Raw genomic sequence first — 27285 nt, forward strand, 5'->3', positions numbered from 1 at the left:
CTTGACTTCATTGAGTTCTTTAATTGATGTCAGAATTCCTTGCCATAATCTACAGTCACAGAAGCTAAAATTTCTTAACTCAGAAACAAACAAACAGACAAACAGTGGCAGGTTTTTTTGTGGGGAGGGGCAGGTTGATAAATGTTATGAGTCTCATTTACACAGCAGATAAAGACACCTCTACCCAAGAAGTATAAGGAATGAAACAGAGCTTTTCTATGTAACCTTTGAAGCCCTATATACAAGGTAAATAAATAAATAAAACTGAAACTAAACACCCTGCTGTCTTCCTGCTCATCATGGTCAGGCAGTGATGGACAGCAGATTCGATGGAGATAAGCCACAGTTCTGTCCAGACATAGGTGAGTCAAATTCATCATTGCTTTCCACAGGCAAGAAAACCCCACTGTGCTCATGTGGTTAACCCTGCCCTCCTCCATGGCAATTCCTCCTCAACTGTCAAAAGACCAAGACTTAAACTGCTTCTCCGCCCTCTCAGATCTAAGGTGATCTTACACAGTCTAGGCAGGTACTAGCTTCTGGGAAGCTTATTGAAAATGCATAAATAGATGAGCGTCTATAATTCAACCATCAACAATTGGACTTCACTAATTCAGGCTACAGACTTTCCAGGTTAAAGGAGGTTGCAGGTAGCAGATAAAAATAAGAGAGGCCATCCTTTTATTAATGAAGAGCTGGGCTCCGGTTACTGCAGCCGAGCCTTGCTTCACTGGAATTACATTTATTTTAAAGAATACTTCTGTCCAAAATATGCTGATATAAAATTAACCACTGTGATATCTCTCCATATCTCTCTTGCTTATGCTGGGTGTCCTGCTGCCCTCTCTGAGCACACCTTCTATTCCTTTCTGCTCCCAGTCTCCAGCTTCTGTGTCATGGCCTCAGTGAGGACACTTAGCCCCCAGTTCCTTATCTTTTCTCTAGGGGTTCCAAAATGATACTATTGATGGTACAAGTCATCTGGTATCTGGTGCTGCACCCAATACGACAATTCTATGATGTCAGCTCTGTTCTTATCCCTCTTTCATAGATGAGAATGTTAAGGTTTAGAGAGCTGAATGACTTGTCCAAGGTCACATCATAGCTGGTGGAGCAGAAATTTGAACCCGCTTAAATTCTAAACCAAAGTCAAAGCCCTACCCCCAAGCTGTTCTTCCTCCTCATGTTTACCCTGAGATCTTGTTCCATATTCCCAGCTGTCTCCTGGACATCTCTATCAAGATGTCCCCAGGAGCCACCAACTCAACTCATCCAAGCCTGACTAGATGTCTTTCCCAACCACTCCTTCACTGACTGGTCCAATCCATCTCCATTCTCCTAGACTAGACAATCTAGAATCATCAGGATGCTGAATCTTGGCTCTTTCTTCCTTCAAACCATACTTTTCATTTGTTGTTTTTCTCTATGCCTTCTGTAATACTCTAATACTCATGTAATACTCATGCCCTCATCTCTTGACCAGTGGACGGCGGCCACAACTATCCAGGTGACATATCCTTCTGATGAACAAAGTAGCAGGAATGAAAATGGGTGTCAGGACAGAGAAGCCAGAATCTCAGTCTCATTTCTGCCAATTTCAAGCTAGGGGATCTTGGTCAAGTTCTCACATTGGTGGGAAAGGGGTTACATCAGCAGCCCCACAGGGAGGTCGTGAGGGTTAGAAATAATGCATGTGTAAGTGTACATTGAGATGTAAACACTTAAGAGAATCTCACTAAATAATATAGGTTCTCACTCACCTCTTTGTGCCTCCGTTTCCCCATCTGTAAAATGGGGACATTATGTCCTCATAGGTTACTGGGAAAATGAAATGAGTCATCATTTGTGGTCAGTGAGAACAGCACCTGTCACACAGTGGATACCATGAAAGCATTGGCTGTCATTACCAGCTCAGCCTCCCCTGTCCTCTCTTCTTTAAAGGCACAGAGCAGCATTCACCTTTGTCTCCTTGGTTGGTACTTAATCAACATATTCATTTATTTCTCCTTCCCAACTAACAGCTAAGCTAACTTGCGTATCACAGATTTCCCTCTCTAGCAGTTGGTTTGCTTGGCTGCACACAGTAGGGCCTCAAAAATACCAACTGATTATCTGTGAATGACTGTGCTTTCCTCACAGGGATTCTTTGGCTAACTATTTTGGTTTCCTATCCTATTCTTTTTCTCTTCTCTCTCTCTCTCTCTTTTTTTTTTGGGGGGGGGGACTTTTTATTATGGACACAAGGTTTGTTTTCAAAACTTGTAAATGACTGGAGTGGGGAGATGGATGTCCTATTCTGCTGGAGTCGGGCAAACTGAATGACACAGCAGTCTCCACTGCTGTATAAGAAGCAAACAATTGCAGCCAGGCTTTGTCATTAATGTTCTCAGACAGCAGCAAATGACAAATGACTGGGGCTCTGAGGGCCTTTGCATCAAGAAGGGTGTCTTTCTGGGACTCAAGACCAGCTCTTCAAAGCTGAGTCTCTTGGTTTTGAACCCTAGTCTCTCAGCCTGTCAAGGTGGCATTTGTCCTGGGAAGTGCCCAGAATCTTTTCTGCTCTGCTTTAAGCTAAACCTTACTACATTATCTTTTATGGATTTAAAGATAAGCCACCAATAACGATGAACAATATTCATCTAAATACATCCCATCCCACATGCAAACCTCTTTATGTGACTCTCCGTACCATTCACTTGCTCACAAGAAGCACTTTGTGCTGCACATCCAGGCAATTTGGTTGCTCTAGAGAGTTGCCAAGTCATTTATATCCCAAGTTAGTGAGTGAACTTGCTGTGAAAATGACCAAGGCTAGGTAAGAGAAAAGCTTGCATTTGTGGTGCCAGTGGGTTTCCACATTGGTATGTATTCACCAAGACCCCACTTTTTTTTTTTTAAACGTTAGTGGCACCCTGGGTTCATTTTTAGCTTTCTATCAACCCTTAACTCACAGATTCACAGAAGTAAAAGAGAATTACAGTTTGTCTGGTCCAGGAATGGCAAATAGAATTCATCCCATTTAGAAATATCTCTAAATGATCAATGGTTGGTAGCTTCTAGAAGCACTGCATTGGGAAACATACTCAGGTCAAGCCATTGGTGATTACTGATAGTTGCCATGGGTGTGGTGACAGAGTAGGGCAATACACAGGCTACTTATTTGCCATCCTAGACTATTTGACCCCTCTAGTCTGCAGATAAATAAGTTATATGATTCTTTCAAGATGATACAGATAGCATTGACAGATAAGCAACACTCACATTGCCAGTTGTACTGTCTCTGCTCCCTAGCTGTGGAATCTGTTTACTCCTCCACCCATACTCCATCACTGAACACAATTAGAAGATAAATCAGGATTATGGGGGAATGTGGCAGTGAGAATCACAGGCTTTGAAAAATTGAGTAAGACCAGGTCAGCAGATAGCAGAAAAAGCTAACCGTACCAAGCTGAGGTCATGCCGTTATTATTGTTATTATTGTGCGAGGGTCTTGCTGTGTGTCTTCCCTTTTTATAATCAAGAGTCTCTGAGCTCCTGGTGAAAGAGAAATGGATGAGTCCATTGTAGCAAAACATCTCTGGATGACATAGTCAGGAAGACTGAAGGGCAGTTTGTGGTACTCTTAAAGTGTGTGCGTATGTTTGCAAGTGCAAGATCGGCATACATGTGCATCTGGAAAAGAATGGACACCAGTGCATGGCAAAAGAACAGTGCCATATGCAATGGTTGCCTTGCTATACAACTCTAGCAGGCCACTGCGTTTTTTGTCTGCCCAACATCCATTTTGCTTCCTTGGATAACATGATCCTAATTTACTTTAAGTTCCCCTCTTTCGCTCTCAGTTCCTTTGTTTTAGGTGGGGTTGACTTCACTCTGCTTCAGGACAAGGCACGTGACCCAGACTTAGCCGAATGGAGCATTACAACCCAATGGACATGGAGCAGGGATGGATGCATGATCTAATGAGAACCAATGAAATTTGATTTCAAGAGTTTGTTGGCAGTATCAACAAACTCTTGAAATCAAGAGTTTTTGGAGGAGATGGTATCTCAGGTGACTTCAGACTGGGGGAATGAAGTGGAACTACCAAGACCTCTGCAATAGGAAGCAGAGAGATATGTGACTGTCTAAGACTGAAGCCAATAGAAGGAAAATAGAAGCACAGGATGGACACAGATCAAAGCTGATGTCATCATTTGGGCATCAACACATAGCCATGCCTGAAGGCAAAGCCATCTCAGAAATATTTTAGTTACATGAACCAATAATTTCCATCCCCATAGCCTCCCACCATTTTTTGAGTTGGGTTTCTGTCATCTGTAACAACAAAAGAATCTTGGACAATGATAAACCAAAGTTCCATTTTCCACATAAGACATAGACTCCAGTGTTCCCCCTCAGACCCAACTTATCCCAATTAGCTGTGTTACCTGCAAGGGGCCCTGGATGTCTTTCCCCCCGACAATCACGAGTTCTGCCATGTCGTCCACATGGGGTGTCCGGGCGTGGATGAACAGAGTCTTGCCCACCGCAGTTATGTTTCTCAGGGCGACTAAACCACCTTCATTGTTCACCCTGAAGTATGGGCTTGAGACTTCATAGTGCAGCTTGTCATTTCCCTTACAATCACTGAAGTTCACTGATGAAAACAAAACCAAACAAACAAAAACAGAAAGAGTGTGAGGAAGTTGGGCATATATCTTTGACCAATCAATGTGGATTATCACTCCTCATCCCAGATCCACAAATGCTTCCCCTTAACCCATAGCACCCCCTGTACTCCTGTGACTTTGATCATGCTAAAGGACTTCACTCCATCAAGCCCTGTCCTTGATAACCTCCCATGTCCCAGGCAGGTGCTAAGCAATGAGGATGCAGAGAAACAGGACCATATTCGTGCCCTTGAGTGTAGTGGGTGAAGTGAACAGTCATATATGACACAGTGATTTTTAGGGATGTGATCTAATCCTGTAGGTATGAGGTAATGTGGCAGAACTAGATGGCTCAGGAGACTTGAGGGACAGCTTCATGGACATAATGTTTGAGCTGGGTCTTGAAGATGTGTGGGAGATTAGAAGGCCCCCGGGAAGGTGGAGGGCATTCTTGGTTATTCAAAGGCATGGGAGTGGTAGTGAAATAACAAAACAAACTCAGAAAGAGAACTAACTTGGTGCACTTAGATCAGAGGCAAATTTGAAATAGGACAAAGACATGGGGATGACAAGGGAAAGACTGGAGATGAAGCTGAAAATGTCCTTTGGAGACAAATTGGGAAACACCACTAAGTTAGGCTGCTGCCCAGTAGCCTTGAACTATTTTTAGTGTTGAGAGGGTCAGGTCAGCTGTGTGTTCTGGTTCCAGTGTAGAACAATGCTTCCCACAGGTTACATGCATCAGGATCACACGGGAGCTTTTTAAAAATCCTGAGGACCCAATCCAAAGATTCTAATTTAGTAACTCTGGGTTCTAGAGAGTGGTTTGGAGAAGGGAAGAAGAGAGGCCAGGAAAACCAGTTAGTTCAGTGTTCTACCAATGATGTCTGGCCTAGATCAAGGCAGTAGCTAGATAGATGTGAGCATAAATCTCTATAGTTGAATGGCCAAGTTACATGTAAGAAGGAATAGGGAAAAGCAGCTGTCCTGGAGGAACCACATGGAGTGCAGGGGCATTGCCACAAGGAGCAGTTGTGACAGCCCATCACCCTCCCTTCTGTGGTGTGTCTGTACCTGGTACACATATTACCAAAGGCACCACAGTCCATCGTCTGTGCACACGTCTACCTGACTGCCTTCCTCGGTAGACTTCCAGGACCCTTGGGGTTAAGCATAGAATTGTACTACTTGCATTCTCCTTCCCCCTACTTTTGTTTTCTTAGCTCTCTGCAGAACGGATTTGTTAGTAAACCTTAATTGAATCAGAGAATAGATATAGAAAAGTACATAAATCAGAATGCACAACTCGATGAATTTTTACAAAGAAGGCACACTTATGTACCCAGTGGCCAGACGTAGACACAAAATATTACCAGTTCCTCTCTTCCTCTCCCTTCCTGAGTAAAATCCCTACATTCCTCTCCAGAGGCTGTACTATCCTAACTTCTAATACCATAGATTAGTTTGACCTGTATTTGCACTTCATTCAAATGGAATAATAGAGTGTGCTGTTTTGTGTCTGGCTTCTTTCACTCAACATTATGTTTGTAAAATTTGTTTATGTGACTGCGAGGCATAGCTGTTTATTATCCTAATCGCTACAAGGTATGCCAGTGTGTGGCTATGCTGAGTTTATTTATCCATTTTACTGTTGATGGGCATCTGGGCTATTCCTAGTTTGAGTCTCTCAAAATATTGCTACTAGGAAGTTTCTTATGTGCCTTTTGAGACATCTACATAGGTCCGAGTTAAAGTCATATAAATTTCTGATGAACCAAGCTGATCTTTCTTTTCTGGGAAGATAATTTTTATGGTAGTAATAATCATATTAGCTGATAATAATAATGGCTAACACCAACTGAACACTTTCAACATGCCAGGCTCAGTGTTAAGCAGTTCACATACCTTATCTTATTTAATCTTTACAACAATGAATGAGGCACGATTCTGATCCCTTCCTCCCACAGTTTATAGATCAGGTAACTGAAGCTTGGAGAAGGTAAAGGAGGTGCCCAACACATGCGGTATGCAAACAATAAAACCAAAAGTTGATCTTGGGTCCCTTTGCTTTTCACCACTACAGGATCTCAATATAGACAATTCCCCACGTAGAATACATCCCTCCTGAAATCCCATCAGAACATGAATATAATGATGTGAGTACCCATTTCAGTCTTGCTCCCAAGTTCCCACCTAGCCCTGAAGTACATTGCATGGTGTCACTTCAAAGTCCCACTGCATTAGGGCTCCAGAGCTGTCCTTGGCTGCCAAGTCAGCTTTAGGGTCATCTTTGTATAGACACACAAGTTGACTCTTGGGAGTCTGCAGTTCTCAACACTTGATCAGTTCCTCTGACATGACTGATTTCAGTTTTTGAAAGTGAACTATGAAGGAGAGACATGAAAGATGCTTTCGTTGTCATCATCAATTAGCATTCATCAGCTAGAGACACACTACTCAAATGACAGGGCCTGCTTGTTGCCTGAATTGCCGACAAGTTGATTCAGGACCTGGCCCCTGGACAGGGTAAAAGAAGGCAATCTCAGCTGAGGTGGGATGGGGGCACACGAAAGCATACAAAAGTCTGTAGGGATTCTAGTTTCCTAGCTAATTCCTTTTCTTCTCTCCCTTCCTCCCTTCCTCCCTTCCTCCCTTCCTCCCTTCCTCCCTTCCTTTCCTTCCTTCCTTCCTTCCTTCCTTCCTTCCTTCCTTCCTTCCTTCCTTCCTTCCTTCCTTCCTCCCTCCCTCCCTCTCTTCCTCCCTCCCTTCTTTTTCTTTTCTTCCATCTATTGTTCCTCTCCTCTTTCTTTTCTTCCCCAAATATTTACTGCGAGCCTACATTAGCTAGATGCTTGGGTTACAGACATTAATTTAAAACCTTTATAAGTAGTAAGGAACCTGTTCCAGAAAGAGGATCATAACATGTGCAAAGGTCCTGTGGCATTCAGGGAACTGGCAATAAGCCAGTGAAGTGGGAGCAGAGACCAAGGGAGAAAACAAGGAAGAGAGCATGGAGATAAGCTGGGCCTAGACAATGAGGGATCTGGAAGACCATATAAAGACTTATTCCTTGAAGAAAGGTTGGATTCTTCCACTGCAACTACGAAATTGACTTGCCTCCATCTGAGTCTCATACAACTATGGATCCCTATTGCAAAATGATGCCAGCACTCAAGGTCCTCCATGTCTGGACTGTTCATTGGCCTCCCCTCTGGCCTCTTTCTTCATTCTATACCTCACACATGCCCATACCTGTGCTTCCATACACCTACTGTTCCGCCCCATCCCTTTGCTCATATTGCTCCCTCTGTGCAGAAGGTGCTTCCCACCTCCTTCACCCTGTTAAGTGTTAGTCATTCTTTAAGATTCAGCTCAGGCAACTTTTCCAAACACCCTCTTTGTGGTCTCAGAGTTTCCTGCACATAGGGCCTTCTGCATCATGTTACATCAATATATCTGCTTGGCGTATCTATTTTTCCCACTAGAATCAAAAGCAGAAATTATATCTTGTTCTTTTATTCATCTCTACATCGCCAGCAACAAACAGAATGCTTTTCCACACAGGAGGTTGTCAATAATAATTCCACTTAACTAAAATACTCCCCAGGGCTAAAATGATGCTCTAGTGGTGATGGATCGGGGTTCCCATTCCATTGCGGGAGCAGGAGAAACTACAGGCGAGGCTAGAATTTAGAATTAAGGCCCCTAGTCACCTCTTATCTTAGTTGAGCCCAGCAATGGAAACGAGTAGGAAAGGAAGGACTTAACCATGGTCTCCTCTTAGTTCCCCAGGTCCTGAGTGCATCCATTCAGGATAGCACTTAGCCTCCCATACTTAGCTTTGGCCAAGCTCGTAGGAAAGCCAGAGGTGGTGGTTTATCTTTCTTCATGACCCCAATAATGCTTCACATAGCCCTGAAGCATAGTTAGGATCCATGTGTGCATGTTGAATGAACGAATATTTTGAAAAATAATAGTAACAATGTCTACCACTTACTGAGTGGTGTCTGAGTGCCAGTCTCTGTGCCAAGGACTGTATACATTCAGCCTTTCCTTTTAACCTCATGGAAATTCTAACCTACAGCAGCATTTCCCTACTTTTTTTATCCACACTCCCCCATCCATGTCTTTTTAGGTATTTTTGCCTAATTGCCACAACTCTCATGAAATTTTAATGTCACAGGTATACTGCATATCTGTATGTATATCTGTACTTTACACACACACACAGAAGTACAATTTTTGGCCTTTTCCCCAAGAATCCATGTTACTACTTTGAGGGCAATATAGCCCCACTAAAATACACAATCTATAAACATCATTCCCATTTTACAGGAGAAGAAACTGAGCCTTGGAGATATTGACTAACTTGCTTAAAATCACACATCCTGAAAAGGCAAGAACATGTCGCCAGTCTGATCTATCTCTGCAGTTCAAGTTCTTGGCACATCGATTTCCCAGGAATGAATAAATGAGAGGGAAAAGGGTAAGGTTCCCCCATCCTGACTCCCTCATCTTCTCACTAATCTTTCTGGAGTCATCAGAGGTACCAGGTGAGGCTACATTGAGAGACCAAACCTATGTTCAGAACCTGGCACATCATATGCACCCAATATAGTCTAGCTCTTTTCCCAAATTGCTGTATCAAAGAGCTAAGGGTTGCATAATTAGGTCTTTTTTTAAAAAAAATTTACTCCTTTTGCTAATTCAGGAACAGGTCCCCAACCCCCAGGCCTCGGACTGGTACCTGTCCATGGCCTGTTAGGAACCAGGCCACAAAGCAGGAGGTGAGAGGCAGGCAAGTGAGCAGTTTCATCTGTATTAGTAGCCGCCCCCAGTGCTAGCATCACCGCCTCAACTCTACCTCAGATCATCAGGCATTAGATTCTCATAGGAAGACCAGTCCCTTGTGCCAAAAAAGTTGTGGTTCTTTATCAAGGCTATGAGAATCACCTGGAGAACAAAAAAACAAAACAAAACAAAACAAAGCAGATATACCCTCCCCAATCCTCAACCAAGATTCTGATATCCTGAGCTGGGCCAGGGTCCTGGCACCAGCATCTTTTTTAAAGCTTCTCAGATGAATTTAATGCAAGCAGGGATTTCAGACAATGGATTGCTAGTTGGGATGGCAGGTATCCACATTTCCCAGCTTTCATTGGCACATAGGGGAGGTTGGAGAACAAGCATGCCAGACACTGCTATCCCAGTGCTTTAAGAAAGGGTGGTTTTAATGGTAGGTTTCTAAGCTCTTTTCCGATCTTGGCTCATGTGTAGCAGCCCTGTGACCTTGGGTAAATCACCCATCTTCTTTACACCTCAATGTCTTCATCTGTTCAGTGAGACCAATAATAGTTCCTCCCTCAGAGGTGCCATCATTCTATGGTATTAAGATAATATGTACCTACATGCACAAAGCACTTAGGACAGACCTTGGTACTCCATGAATAAAAATCATTATCATTGTGATTCTTGTGATTCTGGGAATTAGGGAAGCTACTTTTTCCTTTTCCTGTACAGCTTCCTTCTTCCAGATGGTTTTCCACCTGCCTTCTTGGTCCTTCCACCTCTTTCTAGTCAGGTACCCGTGCTCTAGCCTGCTGGCTGTGTGCGGTTACCATGGTGATGGTTACTATAGGCATCTCTGCTGAGGCTAAAGGAGTGAGGGAGATGATACTGACCCAGTCTTGCCCATTTTTGAATCCTCACACTTGTCTTGGCAAAGCTCTACCTATCTCACATGAGCGGTTGTGAAGGGAAAAATGCCATTAAAGAGGTGAAATTATAGCGTTCTGCCTATAGCAGATTCAACAAAGTTTTGCTAAATACTCTTCAAGTGGATTATTTGTAAAGATAACTTCTTATAAATCTAAGGTATTATTTTTCCTGAAAGCACTGTGCCAAGAGAGCTTTACATTCATGACTGCAGTGAGTCTTCATGTATCATGTATCGGTTGAGGAAGGCACTTTTTTTCCTCTCTGGAAACTGAGACTCAGTGAGGCTAAATGAGGTGAAGGCCACACAGTTAGTCTATGCCAGTTTGTCTAGGTGAATGTATTCCTTCCTTCAATCATTCAGCTTCTAGCCAAACAATTTTGCCATACTTCCAAGCTATTATTCACTTAATATTTTTCTTTTAATTGACTCATGTTATTTATTTATAAAATTATTTAAAGATAATCTTTATAAATACATACTGAAAGTGCCAGATGTAATTTTTCTAATAACATTAAATAAATCTAAGGAGTCGAAGAAAAACATATATTTGTCCTTGTATGTACTAAATAACCCTCACAGTGATGTGCCTTCCAGAAATGCTGGCCTGGGCTACGTTCCTCTCTGCTCACACTTCATTTAGACAATTTCATGTCTGGCTCCACCATCTCAAGTTTATAATATAGGAGGGCTCTCATATAATCTAGGAGGGTTTCTGACATTTGAAATGATATATTTAACGTAAATAATACAGGCTTTAGGAAGATACAAACCTTAGAAGAGGCACAGATCTAGATCATGCCAATGACAGCGATTTTGTCAATATATAAATGACAAATCTTATATCTATGAAGAATATTTAATCAAAAGAGAAATTATTCACCACACTGTTTTTTTTTTCTTCTCTTTCTTGGAGAGAAAAATAACTTTACTCCCCACAGATTATACTCTCACCTTAATCTCCTTATCAAAGGGTTCAATTTAGAGCGTCAGTTCTGCATCATTCTTATATTATTAAACTTGTTGACACAATCAATACGTCAAAGATTCTCAAACTTTTAAATAGAGATACAGCCAGTGCATGTTTTGGAGCACAGAGTTCAAAGAACCTATTAAGGATGAAATTAAATAGTTTTTGTCCATCTACTTAAAAAATGTTTGTTTCTATAGTGACAACCTCCTAAGTAGCTCAGAATGACACTGTGAAAACAACTGAAAGGAAAAATTCTAGCAAACAATTAAACTTGTGAACAAATATTCCAAATCTCTATCTGAGGGGGAAAATGAACTATCTGCACTATTCTGAACCTACAAAGGACTTCCTTACATAGTTTATCACTGTGGCATTTAAAATAGCTTCTGGAAAGAAAAAATTATCCATATAATATATTGTACATGGAGATTTATTAAAATCAATTGTACAACATCATTCTTTCAGATTATCTTTGAACACCCCAGGAGAAGAAGGGAGGAAGTGAAAACTCCCCACCTGGGGAAAAATGCAAATTAGACAAATGGCACCACTCAGCGTTTCAATTACGCTTTCAGCATGTTTCCACTCAAAATGTCTTCTGGGCTTAATGCAAATGTCACAAAAAGACAAACTTTAGCTGGGAGACAAAACCACAATTGAAATGGGAAGTTTGGCACATGAATTAAAGGGCTTAATCTTCCTGACCTTGATTTTATGCTTTTCTATTTCTTTCTTTTGAATGTGGTTCTTAGGGATGAAAATCTAAAGGCATAGATTTATTACCATCTAGAAATGTGTGAGGGAGCAAATTAAGCTGTATTATGATCCCAGGAAATATGAAAATGCAGATGGATTTAAATTTATCTGCAAAATATAAAGCAGTCCTCCTCATGTAGATAGGTATAAACTAATAATATATGGAATTTGTGCTATTCTTATAAGTGTTTTGGATCAGTCTGTGACTTATGTAACTCACATCTTATATGGGCAAATGGTCCTAAATACATTATACGCATTCGTAGAGACTTGCCAATCAGTTGGCATGTAAGTCGTGGGACCTCAGAGTTTAGACTCTGATGGTCAGACTCTACTTATACGCTTGTGTGAGAACATGTGAGGATCAGTAAAACTGTGGGCCCTGAACCAGTCATCCTGGGATTTGTATCCCCTCCCACAGATAGATATGCGTGGATCCACTTCTAGGAATCTATACTCTCACACAAAAGAGAGTGGCTTTGTTTCAGCAGTATGCTTGTAATATAAAAAGTCCTAACTTTTAGCATTTGCCAATGCTTACGGTGTAAATATTCTAAACATGACTGATTTCAGCTACAATGTGCCTTCAAGTGGCTTGCAAATTTTCTAAGCTTAACAATCATCTCTCAGGAGTACAAGCACTAGCTGGCTCCAGCATACCACTGAGACCAGGCAATGACTTTGTGCAGGAAAATGTAAATTGTTTGTTCTCCCTTACACTATCTATACAAAATATCCTAGTACTCTTGGCCTAGTTAGTAAAACAGAATTTAATTGCTCCAACAGCAAGAAGGGCCTGCACACTGGTCGATATGCAAAGTCTTTGCTGGAGCATGAAAAGCCATGCCTTTCGGACAACTGAAGTAGTACTTAGTTCAGAAACATCACATGAACTCTCCCCAGGATACAGACCATCACTTAATTGCTTTTCACATCCTTCAGTATCCCACTGGTACCAACTTCCTTTAAAAAAACCTCCCAGAGCTTAGTCCAGAGGCTCTTTGGACCTGCCTAAGTGAGAGAAACAGAAAGCATTTCCTTTGACTTCCCCAAATACCCTAATTTCTCAAGTATTCTAGTCAATCAAGCTTTCATCAAAATATGTTCCAGTCCACCCACACTGGGCCAGATCCCTAGATGATACGTACAACAGGCACCATCTTCCAGCCTTGATTCATTCTACCCTCCTGATTCCTGAATGCACTGAACTATATCATGTGTTCTATGTCAGGCCTGGAGTCAGTGCTGACATCCATGGAGCTACTGTAAGGTTCTGGGTGCTCCTAACCATGACCAATTAACTCGGGAGTGGATTTCACTGCTAAAGGCTTTGCAGATTTGATGGATACAGAATGCACATAAAACAGTCCTAATACCATCTCCTGTGTCAGTTCCAAACTGGATAAAATAGAGTTCCAATTCTATCATGTCAGCAGAAGATAGAGTGAATGATTCGTCAAGTGATCTTCAACAGAAATCTATTTTTTCCATGTAAACTCTTAAGGACTTTCTCTTGGAAAAAGACAGAGCCCATATTTGCTTTCAGGGAATTTTCTCTGCCTGCCATTAAAAACTGAGCGGTTAGCTCTGAATCTAGCCTTTTCTGTCAGGGTCTTACATTTTCCTCTTGCTACAAATCTTTAAAACATGGCAGGTTGTTTTCTGAAAGAATGCTGTGCATCATCTATTGCATGGTGGTTATAATCACTATAAATTTGTATTTCAAATTAGAATTACTTTATATGGCATAGCGCCTGACACATTATACACTAACCCTGTTTGTTGAATGAACAAACAGCAGAACTGCAACTTGGCAGCTAAGTAAATTTGAAACTCCTTAAACAAAACTGAGAATGATGGCCAAAACTCATGTGAATTTTCGAGTAAGTCAATTTGAAAGTCACCTGATCAGCAAAACAGAAATCATAGGTTCGGCATTTTTGAGAACCACCAAGTCTCCGATTTACAGAGATCCCCTCTCAGTTTTTCATATTACTAGCACATGTCTCTTACATAGCCCTTAGTTTCTGATTTATTTAGTAATTATGTGCACACACATCTTCCTCCCTATGAGTGTCAGGAGGGTAAGTTAATGAGAAGAGAGATTTGTTCCACTATAACTTTTAAGATATTTGGCCTTGCAGCTGGAGTTGTCTGGAGACATGTGGCAGAATGCCCTGGCTGCGCCTAAACTGAGATCCAGATCCTGATTATGTCTGATGCTCTGGCGGTCCTGTGATTTCCCAAGTACCTATATACTGCATGAGCAGGTATGCATAGGGAGGATGGGACCTATAAGGAGGACAACTTCTGTATGAACACCTAAAGAGATACAGAACGAGAAGGAAGATGGAGAGGAGAACACAATATTAGTTTCTTAGTCCACCCAAGGGGTCTGCAGTACAGGGAGAGAATAAGCTATATATACAATCTTGAAGATTCACAAACCGCAGGCGATTTAGGCAATCTCAAGCACTGTTGCTCTGGTTCTTAATAACAAACTATTATAGTGAATGGCACCTTGGCCTCATTTCTGAATGGAATATAGCTTGACTGCTCTGGTGCAATGAAAACTAAAGCAGCTTCAGGGTCTTCTGGCATTATGAGGGGCTCGTGGCTTTGGCGGTTCTAGAGATAGACTGTGATAAGCAGCAGCCTTCCCTCAGAGGGCAATGGGGAGGCGCTCCTTCCAAGAGCTTTATTAATCAATAAAGAGACCAGAAGGAGAGGTTGTAGAAGAATGATTTGTGAATTTTTTGAGAGATTCCCCAAAGTCTTCCAGAAACAACTGAAATAAAAACCAAGGGAGGAAGGTAGGTTGGATTTTGTTAACCAATGTCACCATAAAAAAAATAAATATAAATATTTCTAAAAAAAAATAAGAAAGAATTGTGCTCTCTAAAACTGGCTTAGGAAGGAAATTTCTATATAATTTCATATATTTTATTATAAAATTGAATGTGTTCTTCTAGATAGTGTTTTACCTTAAATCATAATAAAATCATATTTAAGAATGCAGTAACACATTCGAAACATTTAAAAGGATGAACTATAACTTTTCAGGTAAATATTGATACTAATCCATAAATCAAATAGTAAAAGTATGCAGATCACATGGGCAAATGTTTCAATTGGCTATGAGAGTTTGAAGATCTAATTATAATGATGCCCACCATCAGTTTTGTAAAACTGCACATCATAAATCTAAAAGTTCTTTGGTTTTGACTCAGTCACTCTCCTAGAACTCTAAACAGGTGATCACTTCTTCTCTTTCTAGGCTCCGCAGATGCTGTTGGGTTTTAGACAGGATGAGGATAATTTTGAAATGAAGGTAAGTAGGAGTGCAGCAGTGGTAACCCAGTATTTGGAAACAAATTAAAATGTCCAAGATAAGCAAGTAAAAACAAAAATCTTGCAAAATGAATCTTCAGGGAATGTATATTGAGTCAGTTTCTGATTTATAAACACTGAAATACATGTATAAAGTGCTTTCATGAATAAAGAAGACATAGTACCACCTTATAAAGAGTGTATAAGCTATAATCTGAAGCAATGGTCTATAAATGTTCAAGGAAGGCGAGTTCTGGGAGAGGAGGAACTAATCATTAAGCTTTTAACAAAATATTAGGAACATAATAGATACTCAGTAAGTGATTCTCCCTACCCTGATCCTCAAATGATACTTAAATCATTTTATAGAAGGGGGAATGAAGGACTCTTGAAGAGGCTCAGTTGCCCATGATGTGAAGGTTAGTGCTAGAACTGGGGTTCAAATCCAGCTTTGCCACACTCCAAAGGCTAGACTTTGAAGTGTACTACTTTGTGTCCTCTAATTACTTTATTTGAAAAATTCTTCAAGAATTATTGAGTGAAAAATAGCAGATCTTTTTCACATAAAATTTAACAAACCAATCTATTGGGTTAGTTTCCCAACCTATCTGACCGACAAAAATGGATAAATTGACTGGGCATCAAAAATTTGTAGAACATCAAATTTTGGTTTATGACCCAGCTGAGGGTGCTAACTAGGCATCATTCACACTAGTTCTGGCACTAGTTCAAATGAATGTAAATGGTGGTGGCATCAAAGGTAAAAGAGTGTTGGTTCATATGAACACACACTGGGAATTACTCAAAGCACTTCCCTAGATCTTCAAGTCACTCTACAAAAACATACCCATGCTGATTTTTCATGTTTGATGTCTATCTTCTAAAATAGTTACTATTTATAGAACATTTTCTATATGCCAGGCAGTAGGGTAAACACTTGATAAATATTTCTTTTAATTCTCCAGTAGTCCCATGAAAGTAGTACTTTATAGATGAGGAAACTGAGGCTCAGGGAAATTAAGAAAATGCCTTAAGGTCATATCTGTAAGTAGCAAAGATGGAACTCTGCTTTTTACATCTATGGCAGAGTCCTGTCTTAGGTTCTGATGGAAGAGGAAGCGGGTAGATTATTTCAGGATTGCGGAATTCAAAGTAAATGTTAGAAGTTATTCCACAGCCTGGAGCACATGGATTAACAGAGAATTAACAGTCTGTGTCTCAAATTGAAAGAGGCATCAACGATGGAATCGAATGAAATCTTGAAGTGATTAATTCCATAAGGGGAAAACTAATAGAACAAAAGTCAAGAGACCCTATAGGTCAAAGTTTAGGGAATACTTAAGCTCTGAAGAAGGGTGGGGAAAATTCACGAATGGAGTCCAGACTGATCTTTATGTAGTCTTAGTATATTTAAAAATTTTCAAGAGTTTTTACTAGTATGAATTCTTTAAAGGCTGGAAGAAAAGCTAAGTGTAGAATTTACTATCACTGATCTACCTATAACTTTGATTATAGGTAGATTTGGACTTTCTGCCAGTCAATGCCCTGCTATTCTACTACAAAATCATCACAGATCACAGCAAACACAACATCATGGGGAAGAAAAAAAACTGCACTGAAGTTCGATCTATGATCTTCAGAATGGTTTAATTTTCATAAAACTCAGAGATGATCTGTAGCCACTGTGTGGATGAAAAAATCCTGAGGTATTTTGGACTAATTTTAATCTCTGTGGATACCTAGAGTGTTTCTTCGCAGAGATGGCCTCGTGCTGCCTGGGTTCCAGATCGGGTTTAGAAATGTTTCCAGAAAATCGAGTAGAGTTTGGGGACTCAAGTATACTGTCTGGGGCATCACTGACTCTCTCTCTTAAAGAGTAAGCCCATGATATTGACTGGGTTGATGGTTTAATAATAACCAGCAAAGATGCCAGGCAAACTGCAACAGAGTACAGAGTACCAACTTCCACACCTTCCCAGTCTTCTGACCTAAGTAACCTTTGGTAAACCTGGGAGCTCTTTGAGGACAATGGCCTCCTGCGGCTTCATCTCCATCTCTTTGGCTTTGCTCAGTGCGAGCCCTGAGCAAGAGCTGGCAGTCAAAAATATTAGTGGACTCTTTTTGGTTGTAACCAATTAAATCGTTCACCTCCTCCCTAATTGCAGAGGGCGAGATACTCACCAGCTGTGATTATAAATTTGTTGTGTGTAGTTGACAAGACCTTATAGGAAATTAAAATAAAATGACCTGGCTTACAATACATGAACCACAATTAATTCTTGTGTGCATATATGGGTTTCTGATGTAAGTGAGAAAATGATCAGCCCTGTAGGTCATGTCTATTCATCTTTCAGTTGCCAAGAGATTTTTATTGTATCCCTTATGCCATATGGCATCATCTCTAGTTTCAGCCTCGTGGGAATGTAAGAGGATGCCTGCCAAGAGTGTCTCACCACTTGTTATAGGTATCTCATTTTCCTGTGATTTCTACACCTAACAATAGCCCTTGTTCATTTCCTTAAGAAGTAAAAGCCAATGCAACTGAAAGCTTTTATGCTATTTTCTACCCCACCTGAATTATCATGGGAATGCATGAGCCAAATGTAAATAATAACTTTCTATAGAAGTGGCAACTTTTGCAATCGAGGGATTCTTATATAGAATCTCAAGTATATTACTGTGATTACAGAAGGCTCCATGAGTCTGGAAATATTCTTTTTGCACATACAGTAAATCTAAGGTTTCTGAGATTTACTGATTGTGCTTTTCATATATATATATATATATATGAGAGAGAGTGAGACAGAGCAAGCTGAAGCATATGGTCCCACACAACTGTGATATTTACAATAATGAATCACAGATGTTTAAATGGATTTAATCTGAAAACACTTAAATGAAAAGATGCTGGAATCTTACTGCAAATATTGTGAAGTGAGGACCTTTGGATTATGTTGATTTTCAGATACGATCACTATGAATATGACTTTACATATCTCGGGAAAATATCAGGCAGAAAGGAATGGCTTTTTCCCCACCTTTAAAGAAACAATGTTCAAAGTAACCAAGGAACTCCAAGGGTGTAGATTTGGTTGTTCTACTGATAACTGAATTGCAGTCCCTCCTGGAATTAAGGATGAACTGAAACAGTGGATATCCATTCACTGTGTACCCATCCTATAACACATGATATGTTAATGGTCACTTTACATTCCAAAAAATATTTAAAATTTTGCTGGAGCAAAATGAGAAATGTTCCCATTTTCCATCCCATCTATTCCTCACTTGTCCATTAACCTTAAAATTTGATGTAGATTCTAAAAGACCTACGAACTATATAAACACATACAGTTCGGTAAGTACTTTTCCTTTTTCTTACAAACTTTTAATGTTGGTTCATACGGATCTACTTCATTCTTTTTCATGACTGCATAATACCTCTCGGTATGAATATGTTTTTATTAAACCAATCCCCTGTTGCTGGACACTTAGATTTTTCCTGTTTCATAATTACTAACTGTTCTGTAATTGTAGAATAAGCAGCTATAGACAACATGTAAACAAATAGCATGGCTCTATTCTAAAAAAAAATTGATTTACAAACATAGGTAGTAGGCCAGATTTGGTCTGCAGGCTGTAGATGCCCGACTGTTGGCTTAGAGGAGCCACAATCTCAGAAAATATTTACTGCATGCCTACTACTTTTAGGGTTTGTAGTGGTAAACACCTTTATACCTGCCTTTAATGCACATGTGCATATATTCTTCTGCAGTTGAGACTCATCTTGGAAATTGCTGATTCAAAAGAAATGTCCACTTAAAATTTAGTTAAACACTGACAAATCGTTCACCAGAAGGTTTTATTCATTCGGTCTCCAATTGAAAATGTATTAGAGTTCTCTTTCCTCACACTAACAGTGGATAATATGTTTACACGTTTTGCAAATTTGATAGCTGGAAAAAAGTATGTATATTTGTGTATTTTTGATGAATAGTAAGGTTAGGTATTGTCCATAGTACTGGCCGTTTTTATTTCCTTTTCTGTGAATTTCATTGTCTATTAGAGTACCTAGCAATTCAAATTATAATAGGTTGTTTCTTTGCTTTTCTCCTTACTAGACTTCAAGCTTCTTGAAAGCAGGAGCTATGTCTTGTTTGCCATTCTATGGCCAATGCCTTGCAGAGACCAGTCACACGTGTTTTGTTGAATGCATACATGCTTGTATGGATGAGGCTGTTTCCTTCTGCTACCACACAGCTGCTTACCAGAGTACCCATTTTCGAAGAGGAAACTCAATTCAATACCTCCCTCCCTTGGTTCCCTCTCTACCTTTCCTCTTATACTCTGCCTTTTCCACCAGAATAAAACCTCCACATTTGCAGGGATGTGGTCAGCCAGGTAACACTTGCATCTCTAGTACTAGCATGGAGCCTGACAAGTAGTAGGCACTCAGTAAATATTTTCAAAATAAATCTTTGTTTTATGATCAGGCTGTTTCTATATCAGATACCATGCCGGCACCCAACTTTGAAAGGTGGACCCGATTTTCGACATTCTTTATGCTATCCTGTTCATCTCCTGCGCTAATGGTTTACTCAGCATTCTTTATGAAATTCTTAATCGCATCTTGTGAACCAGGGTTTGGGGTGTGTATAGAACTTGTAAAAGGAAATGCTATTGCAACATTGACAAACAGGTTTCATTGCCCTGTTTGTTGTTGTTGTTTTTGTTTTTGTTTTGTTTTTGTTTGTGTGTATTTTTATAGCAGCTGCATAGAAAAAGTTGCAATACAAACTTGCTAGAGTGGGCCCATTTGAGATGCTGAACCCATGAACTAAATTCATACATAGGCTGACATAAAGGTATAAAATTAGCTGAGAGAAACAGAGATTGTGAGTCCTCTAACCCAACAATCAGGAATCTACAGCCTACCAGCCAAATCTGGCCGGCTACCTGTTTTTGTAAATAAAGTTTTATTAGAACAGAGCCACTCTGTTTACAAGTTGTCTATAGCTGCTTATTCTACAACTGCAGAACTAAATAGCTGTAATGGAGACTAGCTTATAAGCTTAAAATATTTTTTATCTGTTCCTTTGCATAAAAAGTTTGATAATCCCTGCTGTAGGCAAAGGTCACATTTGTCCCCACATTTTTCAAAAGATCTACTCGAAGGCCCCTGAGTTAAGCAAGTAAACTCATCCACAGTGCATTTCACACTCTGAGTTTGATGATTAGCCACAAAGACAGCAGAATGGGGAAATGACTCACAAGCACTCATAGAGAAGATGAATACACCCAGAAGACACAGGAAATTGTGTATATCTGTATTTTTTTATGTCTCTAAGGCAATAATTTAATTTAGAACTAAAAATTAGCTATGAATCATGATTTTGATCAAGTTCACACACAAAACTGTTTGTCTTCAAGGTCTGTTTCCCAAACTTAAAGTAATTTGTTATCTTTTAATGTGATTTGTCATTAATTTTTGTTTCTTTTCTTGTAGAGAGTCTATCATTATTTTTACCAAAATGACTAAGATGTCTGATTTTCTGCACTAATCGAAGCTATTTTACAATTCAGCTTTTCAGAAAATTAAATCGGCATTATCCCATTTCAGCCCAGAGATGGTAGGAAAGTAGTGATTTTATTTTATTCTTCTCCCTGGTGAGAGCTTGGTTTATTAGCAAGAAGCAAAGCACCATTTCTTTGAGTAAAGGGGCAAAAAAGAAAAAGGAAATCAAAATACTTCAAATTGTTTTAACATCTCTATCAAGTCAGAGTCTCTATGAAACATCGAAAGGGTATAGTCACTATGTAGTTTAAGTACATAAAATCCAATGAACTCATCAAAGTACCACATTTAAACTATAGCACACATTTTATCTGTAATTGACTAGGTTTGAGTTACAGGGTTTCCTGGGTTCTTGATGACTTCTAAGCCTGGGTGTCATAGATATGAATTTTTTTTCAGATTCAAAGAGTCTCGAGTAAGAAAAGCACTATCTTAGGCTGGGGAGGAAGAATGAAAATGAAATCTGGTGATATTAAACCAACAGGAGTGGGTGAGAAGTGAAGAGAGAATGAAGTAGAATCACTCTCTCAGATTTTCATTAGTAACAACTTTGAAAATATTCATAATAGCTGCAATGAGTAAAATAGTTCTTATGTTCAACCCAAACACCTCTGAGGAAGGTGGGCCCAGCTAAGGGCACGACCCTTGGTTCTGCTAAGCCTCTCATTGGGTTTGGCTGCGGGAGTTTGGGCAGGTAAAACACAACGGTTGCTAAAGAGTTAATGAAAGATTAATTGGGAGAAAATAATAATTCAGGCAGGAGGGTGTAAAGAGCAGAATTGGAAGTAGAGGGAAGAGATGAAAGGGGAAAGCTGGAGAAATGGTGGAAGATTGTGAAGGTCTCCTCGGATCCTTAAACTCTCAGTAAAATCTACCTTGCTCACAAATGGGGTGTGTGTGTGTGTGTGTGTGTGTGTGTGTGTGTGTGTGTGTGTGTGTGTGTGTGTGTGTGTGTGTGTGTGTTTCTTATGCAACCTGGTGCACGGGCCATGTTTACAGCCTGGTTTGTCTCGGTCAAGGAAGAGTCAACCTTTAAGAAATAGGGCCCAGAAGCAAAACAGGCCACGAAGACACAAAAGCCCCTAGAAATTATTATAAATTAAGGGGAAGGCTTTGGATTTCCACAGTTTATACAAGTTAGAGGCTCAATTTCTGTTTAACTAACCTCCAGGGGTTAGAGTAAGCCTGTGAACATCTGGTTTACATTCAATATTTATTTAGCCCTTTCCATGAACCAAGCGGTGTGTTAAGACTCTGCATACATTATCTCAATATCTTATTAATTTTTTACAACTCTGCGTAATGCTAGTATTATTTCCCCACTTTACAGATGAAGAAATTGAGCCTAAAGGGAAGCTGTGTTACAGATCTACCTGCGTTACGGGTATAGAAGAACCTAAAAAAGTCTGTCCAACTTCGAAGTGTTGCTTACCTGATCAGTAAACTGAGTCTCAAGTGTTCTGTTGGGTTCCATATACATAAAACAGAAGTACATCCAGCCACTGTCCTTAATGACAGTGAGTTAGAAATTAAAAATAAGGTGATAATATTGCATATGGAGAACACAGTAGACATGTGAACTAAGTTCTCTGGGAAGAAAACAAGAACAAGTGGTCTGGTTTGAGCCTGAGTCATAAGGCTTCTCAGAAGAAATGGCATTTGAGCTTCACCTTGAAGGATGCAGAAAACCAAAGAGTTGTTTTCCACAACTGACTGAATGTAAGCTATGTTACTAGGGACTAGCATCAAAAATGGGCTGATAGATTTTACCAAAGGAGGTTTCTAGTCTCAGGTGCACAAATCATTGCTAATTCCTTAAAAAAAAAAAAAAAAAAAGTATCTCTAATTCAGTAGGGGTCTGGGTAGCTATCACTAGAGCCTTCATCAGCTCTGTTTGTAGCAGATTTGTCCACGAGATAATGTTTTCAGGAATATTCTTAGGAGCTATAAAACACAACACAAATTTCAAAGTGGAAAGGAAAAAAAAAACAGGAGAAATAAAATGTGTGTGAGAGAGTCAGGGCTCCTCTTGATTAAATTTTCAAAAGGAGATAATAAATTAGGAGAAAATGTGAGAATAAAGATGGTCCTATGGTTTTATCTTTGCATTAAAATAAGAAGCCAACAAATTCTAAATTTCTGTTTCTGAGATTTAGTTATGTATCTCTGTAGTTCAAATTTTCTCTCACAGTTAATTCAGGAAGGAGGAATTTTTACTGATAGTTGAGAATAGTATTAACCTCTCTTATTTTCAATTTATTTGTTGCAAAATAACCCCAAAACGATGAAATTGGTATAGACCAGAGATTCTCAAGGTGTATAGTCCCAGGACTAGCGGCATTAGCATAAACTAGGAACTTGTTAGAAATTCAGATTCTTGGGCCCTATCTGAGACATACTAAATTAGAAGCTCTAGGGACAGAGCCTGGCTATCTGTGTTTGAAATATTCCCCAGGAGATTTTGGTTCACCTTCAAGTTTGATAACTACTGGCACAGATAGTCTTCTAGATGATGGACAGCTATGTGACTCAATGAGTCTATTAAAAATACGTTATCCAGTATTAAAAATGCACTATTTGATACTTTTTTTTTTTTTTTTAAATATACAGATAGAGTATCAGTTTTGGAGCCAGAGTATTCAGATGTCCTCTCTCCTGGCTCTATGAGATTTTGCACAGAATCTCTGACACTAAATTTCCTGATCTGTAAAATGGGAATGATGCTTATTGCCTAGAATTGTCTTGTGGGGGAAAAAAAAGTGTGTGAAGCATCTGTTACATGGGAAGACATCTAAAATAGTTCCATGTGTAATTTTATTAAAATAATGGACTGAACCACAATCGGTTCACTGCCTTTCTGTTTTAATAAACATTACAATCTAAGCAAATAAAAATAGCTCTTATCGATCCACTCTACTTAAATTGACAGAGTTGTTTTCTGTAACACTGTCTCCCAAAGGAGATATGTCTCTTTCAAAAAATTACAATATAATAGATGCATAATATAATACCAAAAAGGCCAAGTAAGTGTCATTCAGTTGCTAGTCCTCTTGGGTAAGGTAGATATGGAGCACTAATCTATGAGCTGAAAGGAAGGAGGGAAGAAGGCCTCATCCTGGCCCAAGCCACCACACCATGGTCTTCTGCCTGGGCTACTGCAGTCTTTTCCACACTAGTCTCCCAGTTTCCCTCTCCATCCATCCCCACTCGCTGTGGTCACAACACAGCAAAGAGGTCCAGGTACAGTTTTATGTTTATGACTTTATGTTATCTACTTCAAAACATCTCATTTGGAGTCAAAGCCAAGTTCTTACTCTAACCAACAACACCCTACATAATCTAGTTCAATTATGCGTTATATCCTTCTCCTCTCACCTTCACTTAGCCGCTCCAGCCTCGCTAGCCTCCTAGCTCCTTCTTCAACTCCCAGGTATGCTTCTGCCTCAGGACCTTTGCATTTGCTTTACCCTCTGCTCGCAATGCTTTTCCATCACATATCCAAGACTACCTCTCTCATTTCTAACTTCCTTCAGGCATCTATTCAAATGTCACCTTTGTTATGTGGCCTTCTCATAAAATGTTTTGATACTTCCCCACCCTGACATTTCTCTGCTTTATTTGTCCTAGGAATTTCCCATTATCAAAATGGATCCTATAGTACATTTTTGTTATTTATCGTACATCTTCTTCTTTCTCAAGAACGTAAGCTCAGGGTATCTCAAGAGCCTGGAAAAGTACCTGGCACATAATGAAATCAATATATTTCGAATCAATCAGTGAATAAATGAATGAATGAATTTCCTTAATTGTCATTCCCTTACTTAGATATAGTTACCTACCAATCAATTAATGATGAATGAAAATAGTGAAGTAAGTAGGTAGGTAACCAGTTAAATGCAAGGACAAACATAATGTAACCTTTTGTTACTGTTGTTCAGCCAGGTATAGAAAGGCAAAAAAACAAGAAAAAGTTAAATGCATAATAATTTTATGGCATTCCTTACAAGATAGTTTTTAGCCCTTAGGAAAAGTTTCTCAGGGAAGCAGGAGAGTTTAAAGCAAGAATCTTGGAATCAGAGCTCAGAACTTGACAAGTTATGAAAACTTGGACAGACTAATCCACATTTTCAAACTGTAGTTTCCTCACCTGTGAAATGGGTTGCATGTATACATATAACCCGTGGAAATAGAGTGAAGCTTAAGTGAGACACTGTTCATAGATCATTTGCCACAATGTCAGTATAGTAAAGGATCAATAAACACTGCCATAGCTATCACTGAAATTTAAGTCACTCAAATCTGGGTATTTTGGGAAAAAGTGGAACAGGCGAAGCATTTTAATGGCAAATCAGATTACTCCTGTTTGAGTGAATTTCAGGAACTGGATTTATTCTACTCTAACTCACCCAAACTTTGCATTGGGATGAAACCAGTTTCTGAAAACAAAATTGCCGCCATTTTGAAAAGACCCAGTTTTTAAACATCAGTAATGGCTCCTGACTCCCCTCAAACTCTGTTGGTGTCATGGCTCGCTTCACTTATTTTCTTGTTTAGACACTATCAGAAACAAACCAATGATTATAAAAGTGAATGCTCCTCATTTGGATCTGAACTGTCAATGAAGACTGAACAAACGACACCGCAGAGAGTGGTGTTATTAAAGCTGCAATGAGCAGTCTAGCACTGGGACAGCCTTCCCCAACCCATCCCGTCTTTCTCAGGCTTAGCTTTTGATTCATCCCAGAAAGGCAGGCTTTTGCATTTTTCACAAAGGAACTGCCTTGGGGGAAAGTAAGCTGTGTCAGTCAAAACCATTTATGAGACATGTCTGTATTTTGTTTTCTTATGCACCTGGGAGAAGGCGTCTCAGATCAGGTTTTTTTTTTCTCTCTGTATTAACAAAAGATTATATTATCACTTGGGTCTAAAACATACACCTAACATGGCAATAAACTCTTTCATGGTAATTATCTATTGTGTCGGGAATTTTTGTGTGTGTTAGAGATGTGACTAAGACTTGAAAGTACCTCCACTGAACATCCAGAAGATTAAAATTACCATAAAGTTTTTAGGTAAAAGATTCCTGAGTTCAGCTTTGTGCACCTAAAATACCAGCCATCTTAAGCTACTAACCACAAGGACACGGAATGCAATGCTGACCCTGGACTGAGTACGTTTCAAAACAATTTTAAATTATACTATAAACTGAAGATTAAGGACCTTTGCCTCATTAAAAATGAACAACAAACAAACAAATAAACATCAATACTAGGACTATGATGTTCTGAATAATAGAGCAGAGGTCATATCTTAAACTAAATCTTTTAATGTCTGCTATTTGTTTTGAGCCACTATCAATGAGTATGACCCTACAACCTTGTATAATTTTTGTCAGGGCTCTTAAATGTGCTGAAAGTAATTATTTTAAGTGACTGAATCCACCATAAGTATTTTAGAAAGAAACAAATCAAAACAAAATAAAGCAAAATACATAGAAGCCTAGCCCTCCTGTCTGAGATACAGAACCAATTAGGATGTTCCTGGCGAGAATGTGAACACAAACTGTGATGAGAATTCAACACTGCTTCTGAAATAAACTACATTGTGAGACAAGCCCTATGTATCTGGGAAGGAGAGGTAAACACACTCATAACTGAAGATTCTCTTTTGTCTTTCTTTGCCCCTCACAAATGGAAAACATTGTCCAATGCTCTACCTGGAAAATGGACATCTGAAGGACATCAGGCCAGTTTCCAGGCAGAGTAGTGCGGGAGGGACACTAAGCTATGCTAGGATGGGTATCCCTTGCTTCAGCTAAGGCACTTTAATATGTCTATGTGTAGCAGAAGATAGAGAACTGGAAAGATATAAGATTTGAAGAGATAGAAAGAGAGAAGAGGCCAAGGCCTGAAGTTAATGGGCTTTAGTACAGAAAGTCTCTCTTCAGTTGACCTAGTCCTTAAGTGGAGACAGCAAAATATTCATCCAAAATCCAGCAGTGAAGTGTAAAGCCCCTGGTCGGGGTCTGGCAGAAACTGTCTTCCTAGAGCAATGGGATCTCACTTCGCACCCTCTGGGTTTTACCTGGGCACATGGCTACTTACCTAGAAATTATATTTCCCAGCCTCCCTTGCAGCTGAGTGTGGTCATGTGACTTAACTCTGGTCAATGGAGAATGTAGGGAAGTGAGAGGAGAGCTTGTAATACTTTAAAAGAAAGATGCTTCTTCTCTTTTTTCTCCCTATTTCTTGAAGCCTGTATATGGTGTAGGACATAGGAAACAAGG

The 27285-nt window shown here is 39.7% G+C and overlaps 1 protein-coding gene across 3 annotated transcripts in view; it reads right to left on the reverse strand.

Moving 5' to 3' along the window:
• CDH13 (cadherin 13) overlaps window positions 1-27285 on the reverse strand; it is a 985836-nt gene that overhangs the window by 617132 nt on the left and 341419 nt on the right. For all 3 annotated transcript variants that reach the window (XM_011356635.2, XM_023528555.1, XM_023528556.1), the window contains exon 3: window positions 4431-4639. In XM_011356635.2, coding sequence (XP_011354937.1) covers window positions 4431-4639 — 209 coding nt within the window. The remainder of the gene's footprint in view (window positions 1-4430; window positions 4640-27285) is intronic.

Source organism: Pteropus vampyrus, unplaced genomic scaffold (assembly GCF_000151845.1).
Source record: "Pteropus vampyrus isolate Shadow unplaced genomic scaffold, Pvam_2.0 Scaffold29, whole genome shotgun sequence".
NCBI classification, from domain to species: domain Eukaryota; kingdom Metazoa; phylum Chordata; class Mammalia; order Chiroptera; family Pteropodidae; genus Pteropus; species Pteropus vampyrus.